The 18,961-nt window shown below is 36.7% G+C and overlaps 2 protein-coding genes and 1 non-coding gene across 4 annotated transcripts; 2 read left to right on the forward strand and 1 right to left on the reverse strand.

Annotated features, from left to right (window-relative positions):
* Positions 1 to 4,157: 4,157 nt before the first annotated feature.
* Positions 4,158 to 8,813, forward strand: LOC104234198 (uncharacterized). 2 transcript variants are annotated; one of them, XM_009787732.2, is made up of 3 exons: positions 4,158 to 4,317; positions 5,430 to 5,611; positions 6,016 to 8,813. In XM_009787732.2, exon 3 carries the CDS (start codon positions 6,283 to 6,285, stop codon positions 8,197 to 8,199), a length of 1,917 nt encoding a protein of 638 aa, XP_009786034.1. In that variant the 5' UTR covers positions 4,158 to 4,317; positions 5,430 to 5,611; positions 6,016 to 6,282; the 3' UTR covers positions 8,200 to 8,813. The 2 variants fall into 2 exon arrangements, with proteins under 2 accessions (XP_009786034.1, XP_009786033.1); XM_009787731.2 differs by lacking the exon at positions 5,430 to 5,611.
* A 2,349-nt stretch (positions 8,814 to 11,162) lies between these two features.
* Positions 11,163 to 16,824, forward strand: LOC104234199 (calcium-dependent protein kinase 1). The gene is made up of 8 exons (XM_009787733.2): positions 11,163 to 11,852; positions 12,900 to 13,043; positions 13,740 to 13,892; positions 14,660 to 14,775; positions 14,881 to 15,048; positions 15,497 to 15,624; positions 15,698 to 15,797; positions 16,417 to 16,824. Exons 1-8 carry the CDS (start codon positions 11,201 to 11,203, stop codon positions 16,498 to 16,500), a joined length of 1,545 nt encoding a protein of 514 aa, XP_009786035.1. The 5' UTR covers positions 11,163 to 11,200; the 3' UTR covers positions 16,501 to 16,824.
* Positions 16,825 to 18,344: 1,520 nt separating this feature from the next.
* On the reverse strand, positions 18,345 to 18,428 carry TRNAL-CAA (transfer RNA leucine (anticodon CAA)). Its single transcript has one exon. It is a non-coding gene; the product is annotated as a tRNA-Leu (tRNA).
* Between the last annotated feature and the right edge of the window lie 533 nt (positions 18,429 to 18,961).

The raw sequence follows: 18,961 nt of genomic DNA on the forward strand, positions 1-18,961 counted from the left end.
ATGCTGGACTGGTCTCTGTTACGGCAAAATAGTGGCTATTTTTCAATGACTTAACAAATGCTGACTATTTTTGAATGACTAATCCGAAAACTGGCTAGACCGTGCTATTTTTACCAACTAGTGTCAGTTGTATGAGACACAAAATAAAATATACACATATCACATTAGAATATTAAGAAGAAAAGATATTACTATGATTCTTCATATCAATCATTCAATCTTATAGTATTATCGATCGTGTTAGATGAATTACGTTTGACTAGTTATATGAACCTATATATGTTAGAGAATCGCAGTGTATCACGCCACTTGGTGGTTGAAGTGGCGTCTTGAGGGGTTATATGATACGTGTTTAAATTTCGAAACTCAAACTAATTATTTTTTTGACTATAACTTTTTCATATATTTTTTTTAGTTATATTGAATTATTAATGTATGTGATTTATAGTACTTTTTCTGTAGTTTTTAAATATGTAAATTTTATTTTGAAGTACTTAAATATTTTATGTCCAGATACACGATAAAAAAAGGACAGTCTAATGCACAAAACATTGCATTCATGCAGGATCCGTGGGACGATCGCACTATTAGGGGTATTATATGGATTGTCTATCTTAATGCAATCATTAATTGTTGTTTCTACCGCTAGAACCTATGTTTTGTCGGTCATACGGAGTATATCCAAGTACACGATCAAAGTAAAAAATTTAAATTTGAAAAACAAAAAATATCACATGAATTGAGAAAGAAAAAGTACTCCCTTCGGTCCAAAATAAGTGATTTTTTGGCTTTTTTTTGTGGTCCAAAATAAGTAATTTTTCCAGATTTCAAGAATGAATTAAATATTTTTTCCTACATTGCCCTTGGAATAATTAATATTGGAGTATGTGTTAGAAGTGTTTATGTGAAGAGATAGTAAAGGTGAATAAAGTCAATTTTATTGCTAATTAATGTTAAAAGGTGGATTTTTTAATATGTGTAAAAATAACAAAAAAAATCACTTATTTTGGACCGAACGAAGTATATTATAAGAACTGGCCAACCAAGAAACAACAAAAGGAGGCGGCTATAAAGTAGAGGCACAACGAACGGTGTCGAGCCGCTGCCAACTTTTTATTGAGTGAATATGATGATTTAAAGATTGATTGACAAAAAGGAGGACACGTTGTGTTTGTGGAAATGCGTGACTGAAGTTTGATGTCAAATGACGAAGTGTCAGGTGTCTTTGTCTGCACAGCAAAAGTCCCAACCTGACCTTTCCACTCATCAAAGGGACCAGTCACTAGTCAGCAGCCACGCCAACTACTTTCTTGATTGAAGGGGTTGCTCCGATCGTAAGACCCCACTTCCAACCGAGAGGTTGTGAGTTCGAGTCTCCCCAAGAGTAAGGTGGGAAGTTCTTGGAGGGAAGAATGTCGGGGTCTATTTAGAAACAGTCTCTCTACCTTAGGGTAGGAATAAGGTCTGCGTACACACTACCCTACCCAAACCCCACTAAGTGGGATTATACTGGGTTGTTGTTGTTGTTGTTGTTGAACTATTATACATGGAAAAATTTAATTTTGTGTCTCGCACAACTGATACTAATTATGTGAGTTTTTTTTTGTCTTACAACTATATGGGTCCCCGAATTTTGTGGACCCATATATTACATATCTGGGTCTACAAAGATGTGAGATAAAAAGAGGTCTCATACAACTAGTGTAAGTTGTGTGAATAGTACGGTATATCCAGTTTTCGGACTAGTCATTCAAAAATAGTCAGTGTTTACGAAGTCAATAAAAAATCGCCACTATTTTGTTGTAACAGAGACCGACCCAGCATAATAAACTGGAGTTCGGTGCACCTGTACCTGTGTATGAACTCCAGCATATTATGTTGGACCGATATACTTTGCTGACTCCAATATAATATACTGGAGACTGGAGCACCGGTGCTCCAAACTCCAGTATATTATACTGGACAATTATACTTGCTGGAACTCCATCATAATATACTGGAATTCAAACATACTTATGCTGGAACTCCAGTATAATATACTTGCGTATTTTCCGGGTTTTGAACAGTGTTTTCGCTCAGATTTATCTTTACATAAAAAGTGACTAAATTTCGATTACTTTTAAAGCTGAGCTATTTTTGAACGACCAGTTATAAATCTGACTATTTTTGAATTTCTCCCAAAATAAAACCACTCATTGTACATGCATTGTATCACAAAATTTACTACACCATTTGATCATAATTAATTACTCCTAATATAATGTAACACTTTACTTTAATAATTTAATATAGTTTGGTACGAAAGTAGATAAACTTGTGGTTTCCACTCCCTTTGGTCCATTGTATGTATCCTATAGCCAAAAAGAAAATCACTCATTCTTTTCACTTTAAATAATTAAGAAACATTAAAAAATAATTTAACTAATTAACTTCAATCCTACTATTTCAAGAAGGTATGTATAATTAGTTACTCATTCAGAGATGACATAAGAGTAATTTAACCAAACACTTCGATAATATTATTATGTCTTTCTTTCTTAAATGTTGTGATATTGTTTGACCAAAAAGTATAAAACTCTTTGTTAAACTAATTAAATAAAAGGGCAAGGGGTTAATGCTAGTTAAAAATAATAACCCTGGATCTAAGGCCGGTTCACGCGGATAACGTAGGAGCCATCTTGATATTGATTTATTGAAATACACATTAAATGTTGTGGTTATTAATAGAGTGAGAATAATGATAGGCAAGAATGTAATAAATGACATTAAATATAAATAGAGAGGAAAATTCACCTAATATTGAATGAGGTGGAGGAAATTATTCCTCTAGCAGTGACTGAATGACAAGAATACAAGATAATATGGGTCACGTTCTTGGATGTGATGAGAATGATAATGGACAGAATATAAAGATCGAATCTCTTTCAGAAGGTTGTTCTTTGTATTTATCTAGAGAGCTTGTTTTTCAAAAGTGTTCTTATCAAATGCAATGTTACATGCCCTTTGCCTTATCTTTCCTACTATTTATATGAGACATTCCCGAAAAAACCGCGAGCCTAATGAGTCACTCAACGGCTTGTTCCGTTCGCCACTGATTGACCTCGGCCGAACTATCTATGATTAGTTACAATTCTCACGATAATCACCTTCCTCGTGCTAAATCTCCTCGGTTGGATTTTGACCTATACAATTTTCTGGTATTAAACACTTCTAACAAAAATAAGATATTTTTTTAACAAATTGAAGGGAAAAAAAACTCAGTGTATTCTCACAAGTGGGGTCTGGAGGGATAGTGAGTACGCACATTTCATTCCTACATTGTGAAGATAGAAAAATTATTTCTAGTAGACTTTCGGCTCAATAAAACCATAATGACAATATTGTTCCCAAAAAAATAGTAATGGATATAGTAATGGAAAAAAGAGTAATAACAATAAGATAATAAGGTAAACAAGCAAAAGAAACAATCGATCGTACTAAAAATATAAGTACATAATTTTGTTAGTAGTTTAATAAATTTTAAATCACAGGAATAGAGAAGAGCAATTAATAGGTCACTATTTGGATTCTAATGACTAGGTACTTATTCAATGGACGATTTATGTATTGGTTGACTAATTTAAATTTGCATCGAAATAGTTCATTTAAGAGAAAACCTTTTTTTTTATAAGATTTCTTTATTTTCAAGACTCAAATTATAAATATATAATATAATTAAAAATAGAGGTTAAGTAAAAAATTACTACTTTCTCCGGTCCAAAATAAGTGATTTTTTGGCCTTTTTTTGTTGTCCAAAATAAGTAATTTTTTAGATTTCAAGAATGAATTAATTATTTTTTTTTCTATATTGCTCTTGGAGTTAATAGTGTTGGAGTATGTGTTAGGAGTGTTAGTGATTTTTTTTTTCTATATTGCTCTTGGAGTTAATAGTGTTGGAGTATGTGTTAGGAGTGTTTATGTGAAGAAATAGTAAAGGTTAATATAGTTAATTTCATTGCTAATTAATGTTAAAAAGTGGATTTATTAATTTGTGTAAAAATAGCTAAAAAATCACTTATTTTGAACCGGAGTGAGTAAAAAATAAGTGGAGACTGGACAGAGTTATTATATATATATATATATATATATATAGACACATACCTACTGTCCTCATAATGTGCTCATTTTCTTCCTCCCTCATTAGCTGCCTTATGCTCAGCAATCCCAATATACTTTCTGTGGTTTTAACATAATCCCCACCTGTAAAAACTTCTCAAAAAATTTCACTTACAAAAAAAAAAGAAAAAAAAAAGAGAAGATAAACCCCTGCTGGAAAAGGTAATTTTGTTGAATCTAAAATCTCATTTTCAAGCTTTTATTCAATTTTTGGAACTTGTTTTCCCAGATTTTGAATTGTCATTTCTTGTTTCTGTTGTATTCTCTTAAGTGATTGATTCACTTATTCAATCAGTAATTTTTCCATTGAGCCATGCCAATTAATATACTTAACTTCAATTTGTTTATTTTTTTAATTTATTTTTTGGTTCAAGAATAAAAAAGGTGGGATTTTAAGCTGAAATTTGTAATCTCGAACTTTAAGAATACAGTTAGAAGCTAGTATAATTTTAGCAATTTTCATTGTTTTGCTGTTTCTTTTATTTGGATTGGATATTTTATTTAGAAGTTGGGTCTACAATTATTTATCCTTATATTGTAAATTTTCATTTTTCAAGTTTTGTTCTCTATTTAAAATATTTGCAACATTTTCTCCAATATATGATTTCCTATGTACTTGCAATTTTTATTTTTTTTGTGCAAAAAAAGAAAAAGGTGGGATTTTTAGCTGAAATCTGTAGTCTTGAACTCTAACAATACTGTTAGATGCTACTCCCTCCTGTCGCTTTTACTTGACACATTTTGACTTTTCACGCCACGCTCCTTAATAAATAATAAATGAATCCGTAATAAATAATAAATAAAGTGCATAATTTTATTTTTTCATTGAGTCGTGGACCCTGAATCTGATTGGAAGCTAGTTCCTTTTAACTTCGATTTGAACATCTTCTAGAACTCGAGTCTTCAAATCTTTATCCTTTAGCTAGATTGAACATCTTTAATAAGTTTGTTCTTCTATTTTTTATGCTTATGTTGCATTTCTTCTGATATATTGTTATAGTTTTCTTTAGCCGAGGGTCTACTTGAAACAGCCTCTCTGCGCTCTCAGAGTAGGGGTAATCTTACCCGGCGTACACATTACCCTCCCAAGACCCCACTTGTGGGGAATCATTGGGTTTTTTGTTGTTGTTGATATATTGTTACAGTTATACATGTCAAGAAAAAAAGATAATTATTTAGTTGTATCTTGGTTATGTCTAGTTTAGACTATATTGTTTGTTTTTGGGGTATTTAAAACCGTTTTCATTTTCCTCGTTTGTCTCCTGTTAATACAGTTTTGAAACTGGATAGTGCGGAGGGAGCAAAAAAGGAAACTGAATCTCGAGTGTCTATTCGGATTTCAAATAGTTCGGCTGAAATTTTGGATTTAAACAGCAAGTAGGAAAGTGTAGTTAAGCAACATGATTCATTAGTATGGTAGACCATGAATTGAGGTTTATTGAAGAACCCTATTTGCGTAAGTAGACAAATTCATGTTTCTTCTTCATGTCCTGCTTTGCTGAGTTTGCCTTAGTTGATATCCTTGTGGTCTTCTGTTATCTCGGACAGCAAAGTTATCAAGTTTTAATATGATTTAAATTTTTAATGCAAATGAATCTGTTCCTTGTGGTTTTATGGCAAAATCAAAGTGGTTTTTTTAGCTTGGGACAATAAAAGGAAGTTCATTAAATTTTCTTCTTATTTGCTTGGCGTATTGATTCAGTAAAAGAAATATTCTGTTCCACTTTTAAATGATCTTCATCTTTCTGGCTTGTGTCTGCTAAATCTTTTCCCTTTCATATTGTCTCGACCTCGTGTCTTCTGTACAGTGAATGTGTGATCTTAGACCTGCTCAGTAATGTAATTCAATGTGTTGTGCAGGATGATTATTTGTCATGATTTGACGCTGGAGGTTTTGACGTTGCACAAAGTTTTACTCCATTTGTGCTGATTACAAGAACTTGGAGTAAAGTTTGATATCTATAATGGATAGAAAGGACACTTCAGGATTCGTAAGCGGGGGTGGGATGTGCTCTTTTTGACACATCTAACCCTAGTTTAGCCGCTAACTATTTTTTAGCCTGGAAGTCAGGCCGACTGTTCTTTTGCAATTGAGATTTGGTTCAATAGTAATTTTTCATCCTAGTCATGGATCCCAGATTCCACTATTTGGGATTTGCTGCGAACCCGTTTTTAAATGCATCCAAAAATCTGGGCAATTCCATCCCAATTGGCGGAGCTGTAGCTGAAGGTGGTTATTGTGCTGATACCACCCTGCGTCTTGATTCGGTTGGGTCTCTAATACCTTCAGTCCATTCCCCAAAGGAAATTGATCAGAAAATTGATTCATCTTTATGTCTAAGTTTAGGCCATTCATCAACTTCCACGGAAAGTAAGTGGAGTTCAGGCATTTTATGCACCTCACTATCTCCAGTAAAAGAAACTCACAAGTCCTTGATGGACCTGGAAGTGAACTTCGGTTTTTATCTTGCCAATGAGACGACAGCAAGGCCGAAAAGTTCAGCTATCTCCATTCCAAAAGTACTTGACGCAGGGACTGCAATTGATCTGGAACTGAGTCTTTCCAGTAGTGCCGCTGAATCTGATGTTACTACTGTGCCACACGGTTTTGGTGGAGCTTTTCATACTGATGAAGTATCGACAGGTTCTTATCGGAATACTGGTAGCTTTTTTCATCCATTGCATGCGCCACAGGACAAAGAGGCTAATTTCTTCTCGAAGCAGGCAATAAAAGAAGTTGAGCCATCTCCAGTCTCTCCTGATCCCTCCTCAAGTGTAATAACACATCCAAAAAGCTCAGTAACCTGTACTTCCGGGTCAACAAAGCATCAGCAGCAGCAGCGCAACAGTGGTATAAAACAGTGTCAGTTCAAGGGATGTGTTAAAGGAGCAAGAGGTGCTTCTGGCCTTTGCATTGCCCATGGTGGAGGCCGTAGGTGTCAGAAACCGGGCTGTCATAAGGGAGCCGAGGGTCGAACCGCATTCTGCAAGGCCCATGGCGGTGGTAGGCGGTGTGAATTCCTAGGGTGTACCAAAAGTGCAGAAGGACGCACTGATTTCTGCATCACGCATGGGGGTGGACGCCGTTGCAGTCACGAAGGCTGCACGCGGGCTGCAAGAGGGAAGTCTGGATTATGCATTAGACATGGTGGGGGCAAGAGATGCCAGATGGAGAATTGCACGAAAAGTGCGGAAGGACTCTCTGGCCTCTGCATTTCACATGGAGGTGGCCGGCGGTGTCAGTACCCCCAATGCACTAAAGGGGCGCAAGGAAGCACCTTGTTTTGTAAGGCCCACGGTGGTGGGAAACGTTGCATATTTGAAGGGTGCAATAAGGGCGCAGAGGGGAGCACGCCTTTCTGTAAGGGTCACGGTGGAGGGAAAAGATGTACATTCCAAGGAGGCGGGGTTTGCCCAAAGAGTGTGCATGGAGGGACTCTCTTCTGTGTGGCGCATGGTGGTGGTAAGAGATGTGCTTTCCCAGAGTGCTCCAGGAGTGCTAGGGGCCGGACTGATTTCTGCGTGCGCCATGGTGGTGGTAAAAGATGCAAATTCGACGGCTGTGGAAAAAGTGCTCAAGGAAGCACCGATTTCTGCAAGGCCCACGGTGGTGGAAAAAGATGTTCTTGGGGTCAACCTGGTTCCGAGTTTGGCCATGATAATCCTTGTAACTCATTCGCCAGAGGGACGACACGTGTATCTCATGGTGCTCTGATGCAAGACAAACGTGTTCATGGTGGTGCCACTCTAGGGGCTGTGGTCTTGGATCCAACACCCCAAAATCTGGGGAAGATGAAGGAGATTGCCAATGTACAGGATATGTATATTGATATTATGAAGATGGGAAATAACATTTTGACATCTACCGGTTGGAAATCTTTTGAGTTAAAGGAAGGGAATACGCCAGTTGGTGGAAGCTCATCATCAGTTTCCGAGGGAAGAGTGCACGGAGGAAGTTTGATGGCAATGCTGGCCGGTGGTTCAAACTGCACCAGGGGCACAATGACTACATCCGCGCCAGGGAAACCTTTTGGTAACGCCTAAAAACTACATGTGAGATACACTAGCCGCTTCATCCTTGCATTTTGGTTGTAAGCCTTGAGAATTCCGGATGTTTGTGTCAATTTCTGTTATCTACCTTGTTCACTATTATGGTGATTGAGAAGCTGTTATCTTTCATTTGTGAAGTTGGGTTTCGACTTGAACCTACTACTGTTATAGTACAACAACAAAAAACAAGACACCCTTGTGCTAGTGGGGTCTGGAGATCAGCTCAGACACCGGCGGTACCTATTGTTGGTACCTATTGTGATACCAGGTCTTCAGGAGGCTTTGGCTCAGATCGTGAGCGTGTACACGGGCCTAGCTAAGGCGGTTACTATACTGGTAGTGGTTACGCATACATTATCCCTACCTTGTGCAAGTAGAGAGACGTTATAGTATATAGTGGTAATAAGGGGAGGTTCTAGGCTGAAAGTAAGTGTAAGAGTTTGGTGTCCAGTATTGGCTTTAATGTACATTTGTACATAGCTGTTTTCTTGTAGCTTTGGTCTTGTAAATATTTTGAGGTAGTATGAGTAACTCATTATAACTTTATTTCTATAGCATGCTGCCCCCCACACACACAATTTTAAGTTATCAAACTTTGCCATTATTCAGTTTTCAGTGAGTCAATGCTTTATTATATGCTATTCAAAAATAAACTATCTTTGTCCTAAATAATTATTTACTACAACATAATTTGTGGGGTGCTGTTGGGATGACATAACCCTGTTTTGGATTGTATTATTCCTAACTGCCAAGTGGCAACTGGCAAGCTAAAGAAGTCTATCTCTCAAAATATTAAATGTTTTATGGGGAAAAAAAATTTGCAAAAAAAAAATTAGATTAAAGGATGCTAATATAAAATATCGGAGGGTTATTTTGTACTATTCTTTTCTTTTTGATTTTCTATATCCATTGTTTGGTATCCGTTTGACTCGAGTAATCTTGATTTACATCGGAAAATTCCACTTTGAGAGCAAAACGCTCTCCGTCAAAAACAACTCCATATCCATATACAACAACAACAACAATTCAGTAGAATCCTACAAGTGGGGTTTGAGGAGGATAGTGTGTACGCAGACCTTACTCCTACCCCGAATGGGTAGAGATGTTGTTTTCGAAAGACCCTCGGCTCAAGATAATAAAAAGACAAAGGGAGAGAATATTAGATTCATCACATAGATCATAGGAAATATAGGAACATAAAATGCAGAAGAAAAATGTAAAGCAAAAACGATGGCTAGTAAGTGAAACCTGCGTCGACAATAGAAAATAGTAAGAAACGACATTACCCCTAGCTATCTTAGACAAAATCCTACCGGACTAGGCTCACAAAGACACAAAGTAACGCAAGACTCAACTACCTCCTAGCCTACAACTGTAATACTCGACCTCCACAACTTCCTATCAAGTATCATGTCGTCGGAAACCTGAAGCCTCGCCATATCCTGCCTAATCACCTCTCCCCAATATTTCTTAGGCCGCCCTCTACCTTTTCTTGTGCCTTCCACAACCAGCCGCTCACACCTACTTACTGGAGCATCTGGGCTTCTCCTCTGTACATGCCCGAACCATCTGAGCCTCGCTTCCCGCATCTTCTCATCAATGGGAGCCACGTGTACCTTCTCTCGAATATCATCATTCCTAATCTTATCCATCCTAATGTGCCTGCACATCCACCTCAACATCCTCATTTCTGTTACTTTCATCTTTTGGATATGTGAGTTCTTAACAGGCCAACACTCAACCTCATACATCATGACCGGTCTAACCACCACTTTGTAGAGCTTACCTTTGAGTATCGTTGGCACTCTTTTGTCGCACAAGACTCCAGATGCTAACCTCCACTTCATCCATCCTACCCTAATACGGTGTGTGACATCCTTGTCGATCTCCCCTTCCCCGTGGATAACCGAACCAAGGTACTTGAAGCTGCCTCTACTTGGGATAACCTATGACGCAAGCCTCACATCCGCGTCCACTTCCCCTGGCTCGGCGCTGAACATACACTCGAGGTATTCCGTCTTCGTTTTGCTTAGCTTGAAACCCTTAGACTTAAGCGTATGTCTCCAAACTTCCAATCTCTCATTAACACGGGCTCGTGACTCATCAATCAGAACTATGTCATCGCCGAATAGCATGCACCACGATACCTCCCCTTGAATATGATTTGTTATCGCATCTATCAACAGGGCGAATAAGAATGGACTGAGCACAGAGCATTGGTGTAACCCCATCTCAACCGGAAAATGCTCAGAGTCGCCTCCTACTGTCCTAACCCGAGTCTTAGCCCCATCATACGTGTCCTTAATTGTCATAATATAAGGAACCGACACACCTTTTGCCTCCAAGCATCTCCAGAGAACTTCTCTAGGAATCTTGTCATATGCTTTCTCCAGGTAAATAAACACCTTGTGCAGATCCTTCTCTCTCTCTATACAGTTCCACCAACCTCCTAACAAGGTGTATAACTTTTATGGTGGAACGACCCGGCATGAACCCGAGCTGGCGACTCCATATCCATATTCGAATATGAAACCTCTGATTAAGGATGAGATGTTATTAAGGGATCAAAACATTTCCTCATATGCTTTCTCAAGCAGCAAGAATTTAATGCCCAAGCAGTGACACGTTGTTAATTTCAGACTTCTCCGTTAGAGCCAACAACAGTGCATTGTTTTATTTCAAGACGTTCCTTGAATCCTTTTTTTCTCAGAGGAAGAGTCGAAAGAGAATCATCTTAAAAATCAAGACTAATGCTTGAAATCTAAGTAAAGATTGAATTTCTTATCTCATGTTGCTTAATTTTCGTTTCGACCTAAATATTCCCATTTTCAAAACTCAAATTCAAAGATTCTAATTAAAGAACATTATTGCCCAATTTTGCTAAGGTCAATTCTGTCATTTCAGTCAATGAGTAAATGCTCACATTTTTCGGACAAGTCAGCAAATATAGCTCAACAAAATGTTTGACTGAACAGTCCTCACACACCCCCAAAAAATGGGCAACTGTAACAGCTCATCTTCCGACCAAACTACCACCATATCCTCAGGCGGCGCCACCGGTCCACCGCCGTCTGAAACCACCGGTATCCGAATCATCCCTTCATCTCAACCGCCACCTCCCCGACCACTTTCCGGAATCGGCCGTGTCCTCGGCAAACCAATGGAAGACGTTCGTTCCACCTACATTTTCGGCGGCGAACTCGGCCGCGGACAATTTGGAGTAACCTTTTTAGTAACTCACAAACAAACGCACCAGCAATTCGCGTGCAAGTCAATCGCCACGCGAAAGCTCATAGCGGCTGACGACGTGGACGACGTACGCCGCGAGGTTCAGATCATGCACCACTTAACCGGTCACCGGAACATCGTGGAACTTAAAGGAACGTTCGAGGACAAGCATCACGTTCACCTCGTCATGGAACTTTGTGCCGGCGGCGAGCTTTTTGACCGGATAATTGCTAAAGGACACTATTCCGAACGAGCTGCCGCCGGACTTTGCCGGCAGATGGTTACGGTGGTTCATTATTGTCATTCTATGGGCGTTATGCATAGGGATTTAAAGCCGGAAAATTTCTTGTTTTTGAGCTCCGATGAAAGTTCACCGTTGAAGGCTACTGATTTTGGATTATCGGTCTTCTTCAAACCAGGTATTATTGGATAGGTATTATCAGTCTTCTTCAAACGAAATTCTGTTTACTGACACTGTAAATATTGCTATTACACAATCTAATTGCAGTTAACTCTATGTAAGGCTAATTTTATGTTATATGCATTGATAATGTAATATTATACACTGATAGTAATGTTCTTTTACGCCATCACTATAATTTAACTTGTTATAGCAGGTTCAATCAATGCTATTTATTAGAGTTATCTTCGATTCCCTTCAATCAGATTGCATAAATAACTTTTGCACCATTGGTGCATAGAACTTAAACTCTATTACACCGTCCGTGCAGTCTCTTGATTTTTTTTTTTAATGATGATGGTGTTCAGTCAAGCATTCACACCTCGACTGAAAACTGGTAACCTACTGCAACCTACAAACATAACTGCCAGTTAAACCTGCCCATGAGCTGGAGCAAATGAGCTCACATTGAGTGTCATAATGGAGAGTTGAACCTGGGATCTCCAGTTTGTTACTCTTATGTCTCAACAACCAGTCATCTCATTGGGGACCTAGTATCGTGATTCATGTAGGTCGAACATAGGTTACAATGGTATTTTCTGGTAGACAAATTTATTTGCTTTCCAAATGCTTACTGTAAGACACAAGACAATAAGAAAAAAGATGATTGAGTTAACCAGTGTGTTCTGTTTTGTGAAATCAAGCCTGAGTGCCTGACCTATTAGAAGGGTCAATCTCGAACAACGAATCCCATATTCCTGTTAGTAAATTAGTTTCAAGACTTACTATTGACTCCCCAAATCTCAACCATATCTGGTTCTGATGATATAGTTACTAAATTTTGTTAAGGTCAATGAAGTATAAGAAAAGCATTGAATTCATAATTAGGATTAATCTCATGTAGTTCATGCAAATCAAGAAGCCATTCTTGTAACAAAACTCAAGCCTGTGTTACTTGGATCATGTCTCTTTTATCTTATGTTCCGTTAAGTTTTTAGCTGGACCACTTGTTTACAACTCTTTGGGATATAGGGGTGACCTATTCAAAAACCACTCGTTGATGCAGGTGATGTGTTCAAAGACCTAGTTGGTAGTGCATATTATGTCGCTCCTGAAGTTCTGCGTCGAGAATATGGACCTGAAGCTGATATTTGGAGTGCTGGAGTTATCCTGTACATTCTACTCAGTGGTGTTCCGCCATTCTATGGAGGTAACTTCATTTGCTACCTCTAGAATTTTAGCATCTGAATGTCCTAAAGCTTCTTCATCATTATTGTTTCTTTGTTTCGTTTCAGCACAGGTAGAACAATGGTGGATTCACACATGCACCATATAATATCTCGTTTGTTGCCCTTAAGCTAAAATATGAAGAAGAAATTGAAGAAACAAGTCATTCAGGAATTGTAGCAGAATACACTGGAAATTTTAGGAAACTCGAGGAAATGGCATAATAAGTAGAAAAATTTCATACTTCTCCTGCAGCTATTTTTCAACAGCATTATTCTTGTTCCTCTTGTAATTGCCATAATGTAACAATATAGACAAATTTATCATTCCGAATAGATGGTATCTTGCATTAGATGTTAGAGTTTTCTTTTGTATATCTGAGCATGGTTGCTTTTCGACTCCATATTTACAACTGCCTTCCCATAAAAATAACGAGGGGATATCTGCTCCAATTATTTAAACCATTTGCCATTGTCCAACTTGGGGAAGCATATCCTATTTTTAGGCGAATAAACTTGTAAGATGTTTTGCTAAATTTTGCCAAGCCTTTTGTTTCTAGTGCTGAATAGCTACCAGAAGTAAACTATACAGGCAAAGTTTGTGGATAATATTCTCCTAGAAAAGGACATGTTCCAATTTTTTTCATTGACTTGGAAATATTTCTCTTTCTTTTATGCAGAGAATGATCAGAGTATCTTTGATGCCGTTCTTCGAGGTCATCTTGATTTTTCATCTGATCCTTGGCCTTCAGTATCGAGTAGTGCCAAAGATCTTGTTAAGAAAATGCTACGATCTGATCCTAGAGAAAGGCTTTCTGCAGCTGAAGTCCTAAGTAAGATTCAACTTTAATCAAGATCTATCGTAATACATTGCAAAATGACTTCATAGTTACGTTGTCTCTAATTAGATATAGTTTATTTATTTATTTATGTTTAAGAGTAGATTTATCTGTATAGCATCAGAATTCCTTTAACTAAGTTCTTAGTCTATAGAATCCAATAAATTATCCCAATCAGCTTTAGCATACAGTTCATACAAAGATCCAATCTATGGTTGTTTTCCTTCCATACATGCCATAAGGTACATGTTCATGCCAATTGACTTTATTATCATTTTCTTATTAGTACAATCCCAACTGAACTTAGTGAATAAGTGTAAGAAATGATGCATGAGATGTGATCCAAATGAACATATTGGTTGTATCTGACACCAAATTTCTTCCCTCTTAAGACAAACATGTACGGGTATGACATGGCTATCTAACTTTATATTGAACCTTAAGATTTATTAGAAAACTACTAACACATCCGCACATGTATATGATATTCATATTAACACAAAAGCAACTATATCCGCACCTTGTACTTACTTAATAAAATAATGTAACCATACCTTTGTGCATTGTATTAACAAATAAGCCACAAATTATCGATTTGTTTTTTTCACATATGGTAGACTAGGACTTTCATATTGTTATAGTATTTTAATTTGACACTAGCTTGATGCACTTAAAAAAATTATTTAGCAAAATAAAATAATTAACAAATACGCCACAAACTTACTGTGCTATAACTGAGTAAATATTTTGTGCAAACGTAGATCATCCATGGATGAGAGAAGATGGTGATGCATCTGACAAGCCTCTTGACATTGCTGTCTTATCTAGAATGAAACAATTCCGTGCTATGAACAAGCTGAAGAAAGTTGCACTGAAGGTTAGAATTGTGTATTCAATGTTCTTATTAACGAGATAGGCCATCTCTCTCCATCTCATGTGTTCCTTACAACTGTGCTTATCTTCTGTTGCCCTGCATTTGTAGGTAATTGCCGAAAATCTCTCCGAAGAAGAAATCATTGGCTTGAAGGAAATGTTCAAATCTATAGACACAGATGACAGTGGAACAATTACATATGAAGAATTGAAAGCTGGTCTTACAAAAATGGGCACAAAGCTTTCTGAGTCAGAAGTCAGGCAGTTGATGGAAGCGGTATATTCCTGACCAATCCTTAGTTTATGGTTAAAGTTACCTTCTCTTTTAGCTTATATCTCCATCTTGCAATTATTGGTTTTTGGTCATGTTCATTTTTCACATTTGGCGAGCAGTGAATTACTTTAGATGTAAATTTCTGAAACTAAAATCTTCTTGGTGAAACACATGAACAAGAGATTTACATAGTCCAATGGAAGTTTTGGTGAATGTGTATCTCGCTCCATCGCAGTATTCTATACCCATTAGCAAGTTCTGCAACTCTTTATGGATAGTGTTTTAGTTATTAAATGCTCCAGGAAACGATGGAGCGGTTGTTCTCAGTTCCCGTAAAAGTTTTGACATGATGAATATTTGGCTTTCTAATACTCCGAAGAGTGGGTGCATAGAGTGTACTTGCCTAACATGATTAATACATAGTCAATAATACAGATAGCTTCCCTTCCAGGCTGATGTTGATGGAAATGGAACAATTGATTACCTTGAGTTCATAACAGCTACAATGCACATGAATCGCATGGAAAGAGAAGATCACTTGTACAAAGCATTTGAGTATTTTGACAAGGATAAGAGCGGGTGAAAAGCTATCTACCTGCTCCTCTACGTTGAATTTAAACATTTTACTGCTTTCTAATCTCGGTTCCTTTAGGTATATTACGATGGATGAATTGGAGCACGCCCTGAAGAAATACAACATTTCTGATGAAAAAACAATAAAAGAGATCATTGCTGAAGTTGACACAGACAATGTACGGGTTCCTTTCATTTCTGAATATTTATACGATATTCCTATTCAACTTATAACTTTTTTTCCAATGTGAGAGTTTCTTTTGGTAACTTAGGAGAGTTTTATTAGAGTAGTTTGATCACATGGTACGGAATCTGCATGTGACATCTCTGTGGCTTAGGAGTTGAATCTTTGTTTTTTTAAATCTCTTTATAAGTAGGTCTCTCTCAATGAAGTAAGTTTTTTGGAAGGCACTCATTAAACATTGGTTTTAGCGAAAAGAAGTGTTGGCAGGACGTAATTCTTTCTAGTGCTTTTTATCATTTTGTTACAGATTTTGTCAATCATGACTTAGTTGAATTGAACCAATATAAACTTGATACGACTTCAATAGTTGAATTGAACCAATATAAACTTGATACGACTTCAATAGTTCATGGTATGTAGATATATGTCTTGATCCTTATTAAAAAATATATGCTGTCTTTTGATATTTTCTTAAATATAAGAAATAGAATTTGTTCTTTTAATAAGAAAGCTGCATACGGAAAAAAGAAGAAGATGATTTTACGAGTGAGTTGTGGTTATGTATAATGATGTTTCTTGGACTGACATTGATAAATATTACTATCCAATTGCAGGATGGAAGAATCAATTATGATGAGTTTGCTGCCATGATGAGGAAAGGTAATCTGGATTTTGTCAACAATAGACGTCGCAGATGAAACCCACGAAACTCATAAAGCAAACCATTTGATTAGCACTGCTACTCCAGTGAGTTTCAAGAACTTAAAGATCCAATTGGTTCCCTGTAACAATCTGGGAGTGTGAGAGCTGTGGCTCTTGGCTTTTTGGTCAATTTCCTGTAGAGTTCGTGTTAAGTTGAGCTTCTGGTTAGGTGTATGATGTTCCATTGAATACAGATGTGAGCGACTAAAATCTGAACACGAAAATATGCTTGGTACATAGTATACAATTGATAATACTGATGTACTTTGGTTCATACTTCAGCCTCTTGAAACTAATGAAGAGAAGTCCCTTTCTCCTCCTTTTGTGTGTTTTTCATCAGTCACCAGAATATGCCTTCACAGGAATTATAAGTTTGTGTACTTGTTTGGAAACAAGCCATATTCTTAGAGCAATGTATTTGTTGTCCCACATTTGGTAAGAATAGTTTTTCTCCAATTATGGGTAAACGGGCCAAGGTTGGGGCAGGATTGCGGTAATGACATCAGTAGCCACTTTAAGGGGCTGCCATTTAAGAGTTAGCCAACTGTGTTGTCTTGAAGTTAAGATTTCTGGTTTAAATTTTTTTGGCAAATTAAGTACTGGCTAATTTCTAAATAGCATCCGTGAAAATAGCTACATGTGCACTCCCCCCCCCCCGGCAAGCTTTAGCCCATCAAGTGCATGGATAGCTGATTTTGGGATCCATATTGATCCATGGCCAAGTTTATAAATTTTTGTAAGTCTAGCCACTTCGAAAATAACTTCAGACATGGAATTAAACTTGCAAAAATCTGCATTTGAAGTTACAGATTTTGTTTGAAGCTTGGCATATTTATTGTGCTAGTAAACTTCCGACGTATGTGTCCGAAGTTTGGCAAGGAAAATTAGAGGACAAATCTAAGCTAGCGTTTGGATATAGATTTGGTTGAAACTTGAAAAAAGAATTTTTGAAGTTGTGTTGAAAAATAGTTTTTGAAAGTTGAAGTTGTATTTGGACATGCATTTTATTTGAAAAAAAAGTTAGAACTTCACAATTCTTATTGTCATACTCTGACCTCCATGAATTTAAAGAAAATTCAAATTTTAAAGTAGCCACCACTTGTAACACTTAGGTAAATGTGTTAACGTAAGGCTTTAATATATATATATATATATATATATATATATATATATATATATATATATATATATATATATATATATATTGTCATAAACACTTTAGACAACAACAACAACAACCCAGTGAAATCCCACTAGCGGGGTCTGGGGAGGGTAGTGTGTACGCAGACCTTACCCCTATCCCGAAAGAGGAGAGAGACTGTTTCCGAAAGACCCTCGGCTCAAGAAGACAAAAAGACAAAAAAAGACAATATTAGTAACACCACATAAATAATATAAAAAATATATATATGAAAAATAAGAACATGAAATCAAGAAGAATAATACAAAGCAAAAGCAAAAAAGTATCCCTACCAAACTAGTCTCACAAAGTTATGGCATAAGACAAGTCCCAATTACTTCCTAACCTACAACCCTAATATTCGACCTCCACATGTTCCTATCAAGAGTCATGTCCTCGGAAATCTGAAGTATCGCCATATCCTGCCTAATCACCTCCCCGATACTTTAGACACATATCAACAAAAACAGTGGTGATACTAATAATGACAGCAAAAACAATATTATGAATCAAAAATTTATTTTACTTTGTAGTGTAACGAGTGATTTGACAATAATTCTTTGGGTTTTATTTATTACCTCCAGAGGCAAAGCAAAATAGTAATATATTTTGGAAAAGTAATAATCAAATGTTGGCAAAATTCTAAAGTGAAAAACAATCTGTCAGAAGTGGGATTTGAACCCACGCCCTCTCACGAAGACCAGAACTTGAGTCTGGCGCCTTAGACCACTCGGCCATCCTGACAACCTATGATAGACTTGCTCCCAAGAATATAATTTGTATCTTTGACTCTTCGCATCATAAATACGGTCAACCCTCTCCATAACAGCTTCGTTTGATCCGATATTTTTTGGCTTTTATAATGAATGACTGTTAAACACCTATAATAGCATTTGACGTTTAAATATTTTTTGGCTGTTATAGATAAAAATTATTCAAAAATTAATTATTTTTTCCTTTTTAATGTTACATATAAAAGATAGGAAAATTATTCAAATTTAAAATCTCAATAGATATACATATTTCATTAGTTAAATATTGAATAAAGCTAATACATTATTAATAAATTCATAACTAAAAGTATAAAGATTTAAACTCTGAGGCATACATTTTAAAGCTACCTAAAAAAATAATTTTTTTCAAGATTGATGGAAGAACTTTGTAATTGTAACTTATTTCGTAGATTTCATTCTCTTACTAGCGATATAACACTTGAATTGGCGAAGATTCCTGTCCAAATTTTTAGCAAAAAGGTATCCAATAGATTTTCCTTGAAG

The sequence above is a fragment of the Nicotiana sylvestris genome, chromosome 12, assembly GCF_000393655.2.
Source record: "Nicotiana sylvestris chromosome 12, ASM39365v2, whole genome shotgun sequence".
Lineage (NCBI taxonomy): Eukaryota > Viridiplantae > Streptophyta > Magnoliopsida > Solanales > Solanaceae > Nicotiana > Nicotiana sylvestris.

What these genes read in the sequence shown, in the direction of transcription:
- LOC104234198 (XM_009787732.2), top strand. Translation starts at nt 6,283, where the DNA reads ATGGATCCCAGATTCCACTATTTGGGATTTGCTGCGAACCCGTTTTTA.
- LOC104234199 (XM_009787733.2), top strand. Translation starts at nt 11,201, where the DNA reads ATGGGCAACTGTAACAGCTCATCTTCCGACCAAACTACCACCATATCC. An exon ending in ATCGGTCTTCTTCAAACCAG is followed by an intron (nt 11,853 to 12,899) that starts GTATTATTGGAT and finishes TCGTTGATGCAG; the next exon opens with GTGATGTGTTCAAAGACCTA. An exon ending in CTGAAGTTGACACAGACAAT is followed by an intron (nt 15,798 to 16,416) that starts GTACGGGTTCCT and finishes ATCCAATTGCAG; the next exon opens with GATGGAAGAATCAATTATGA.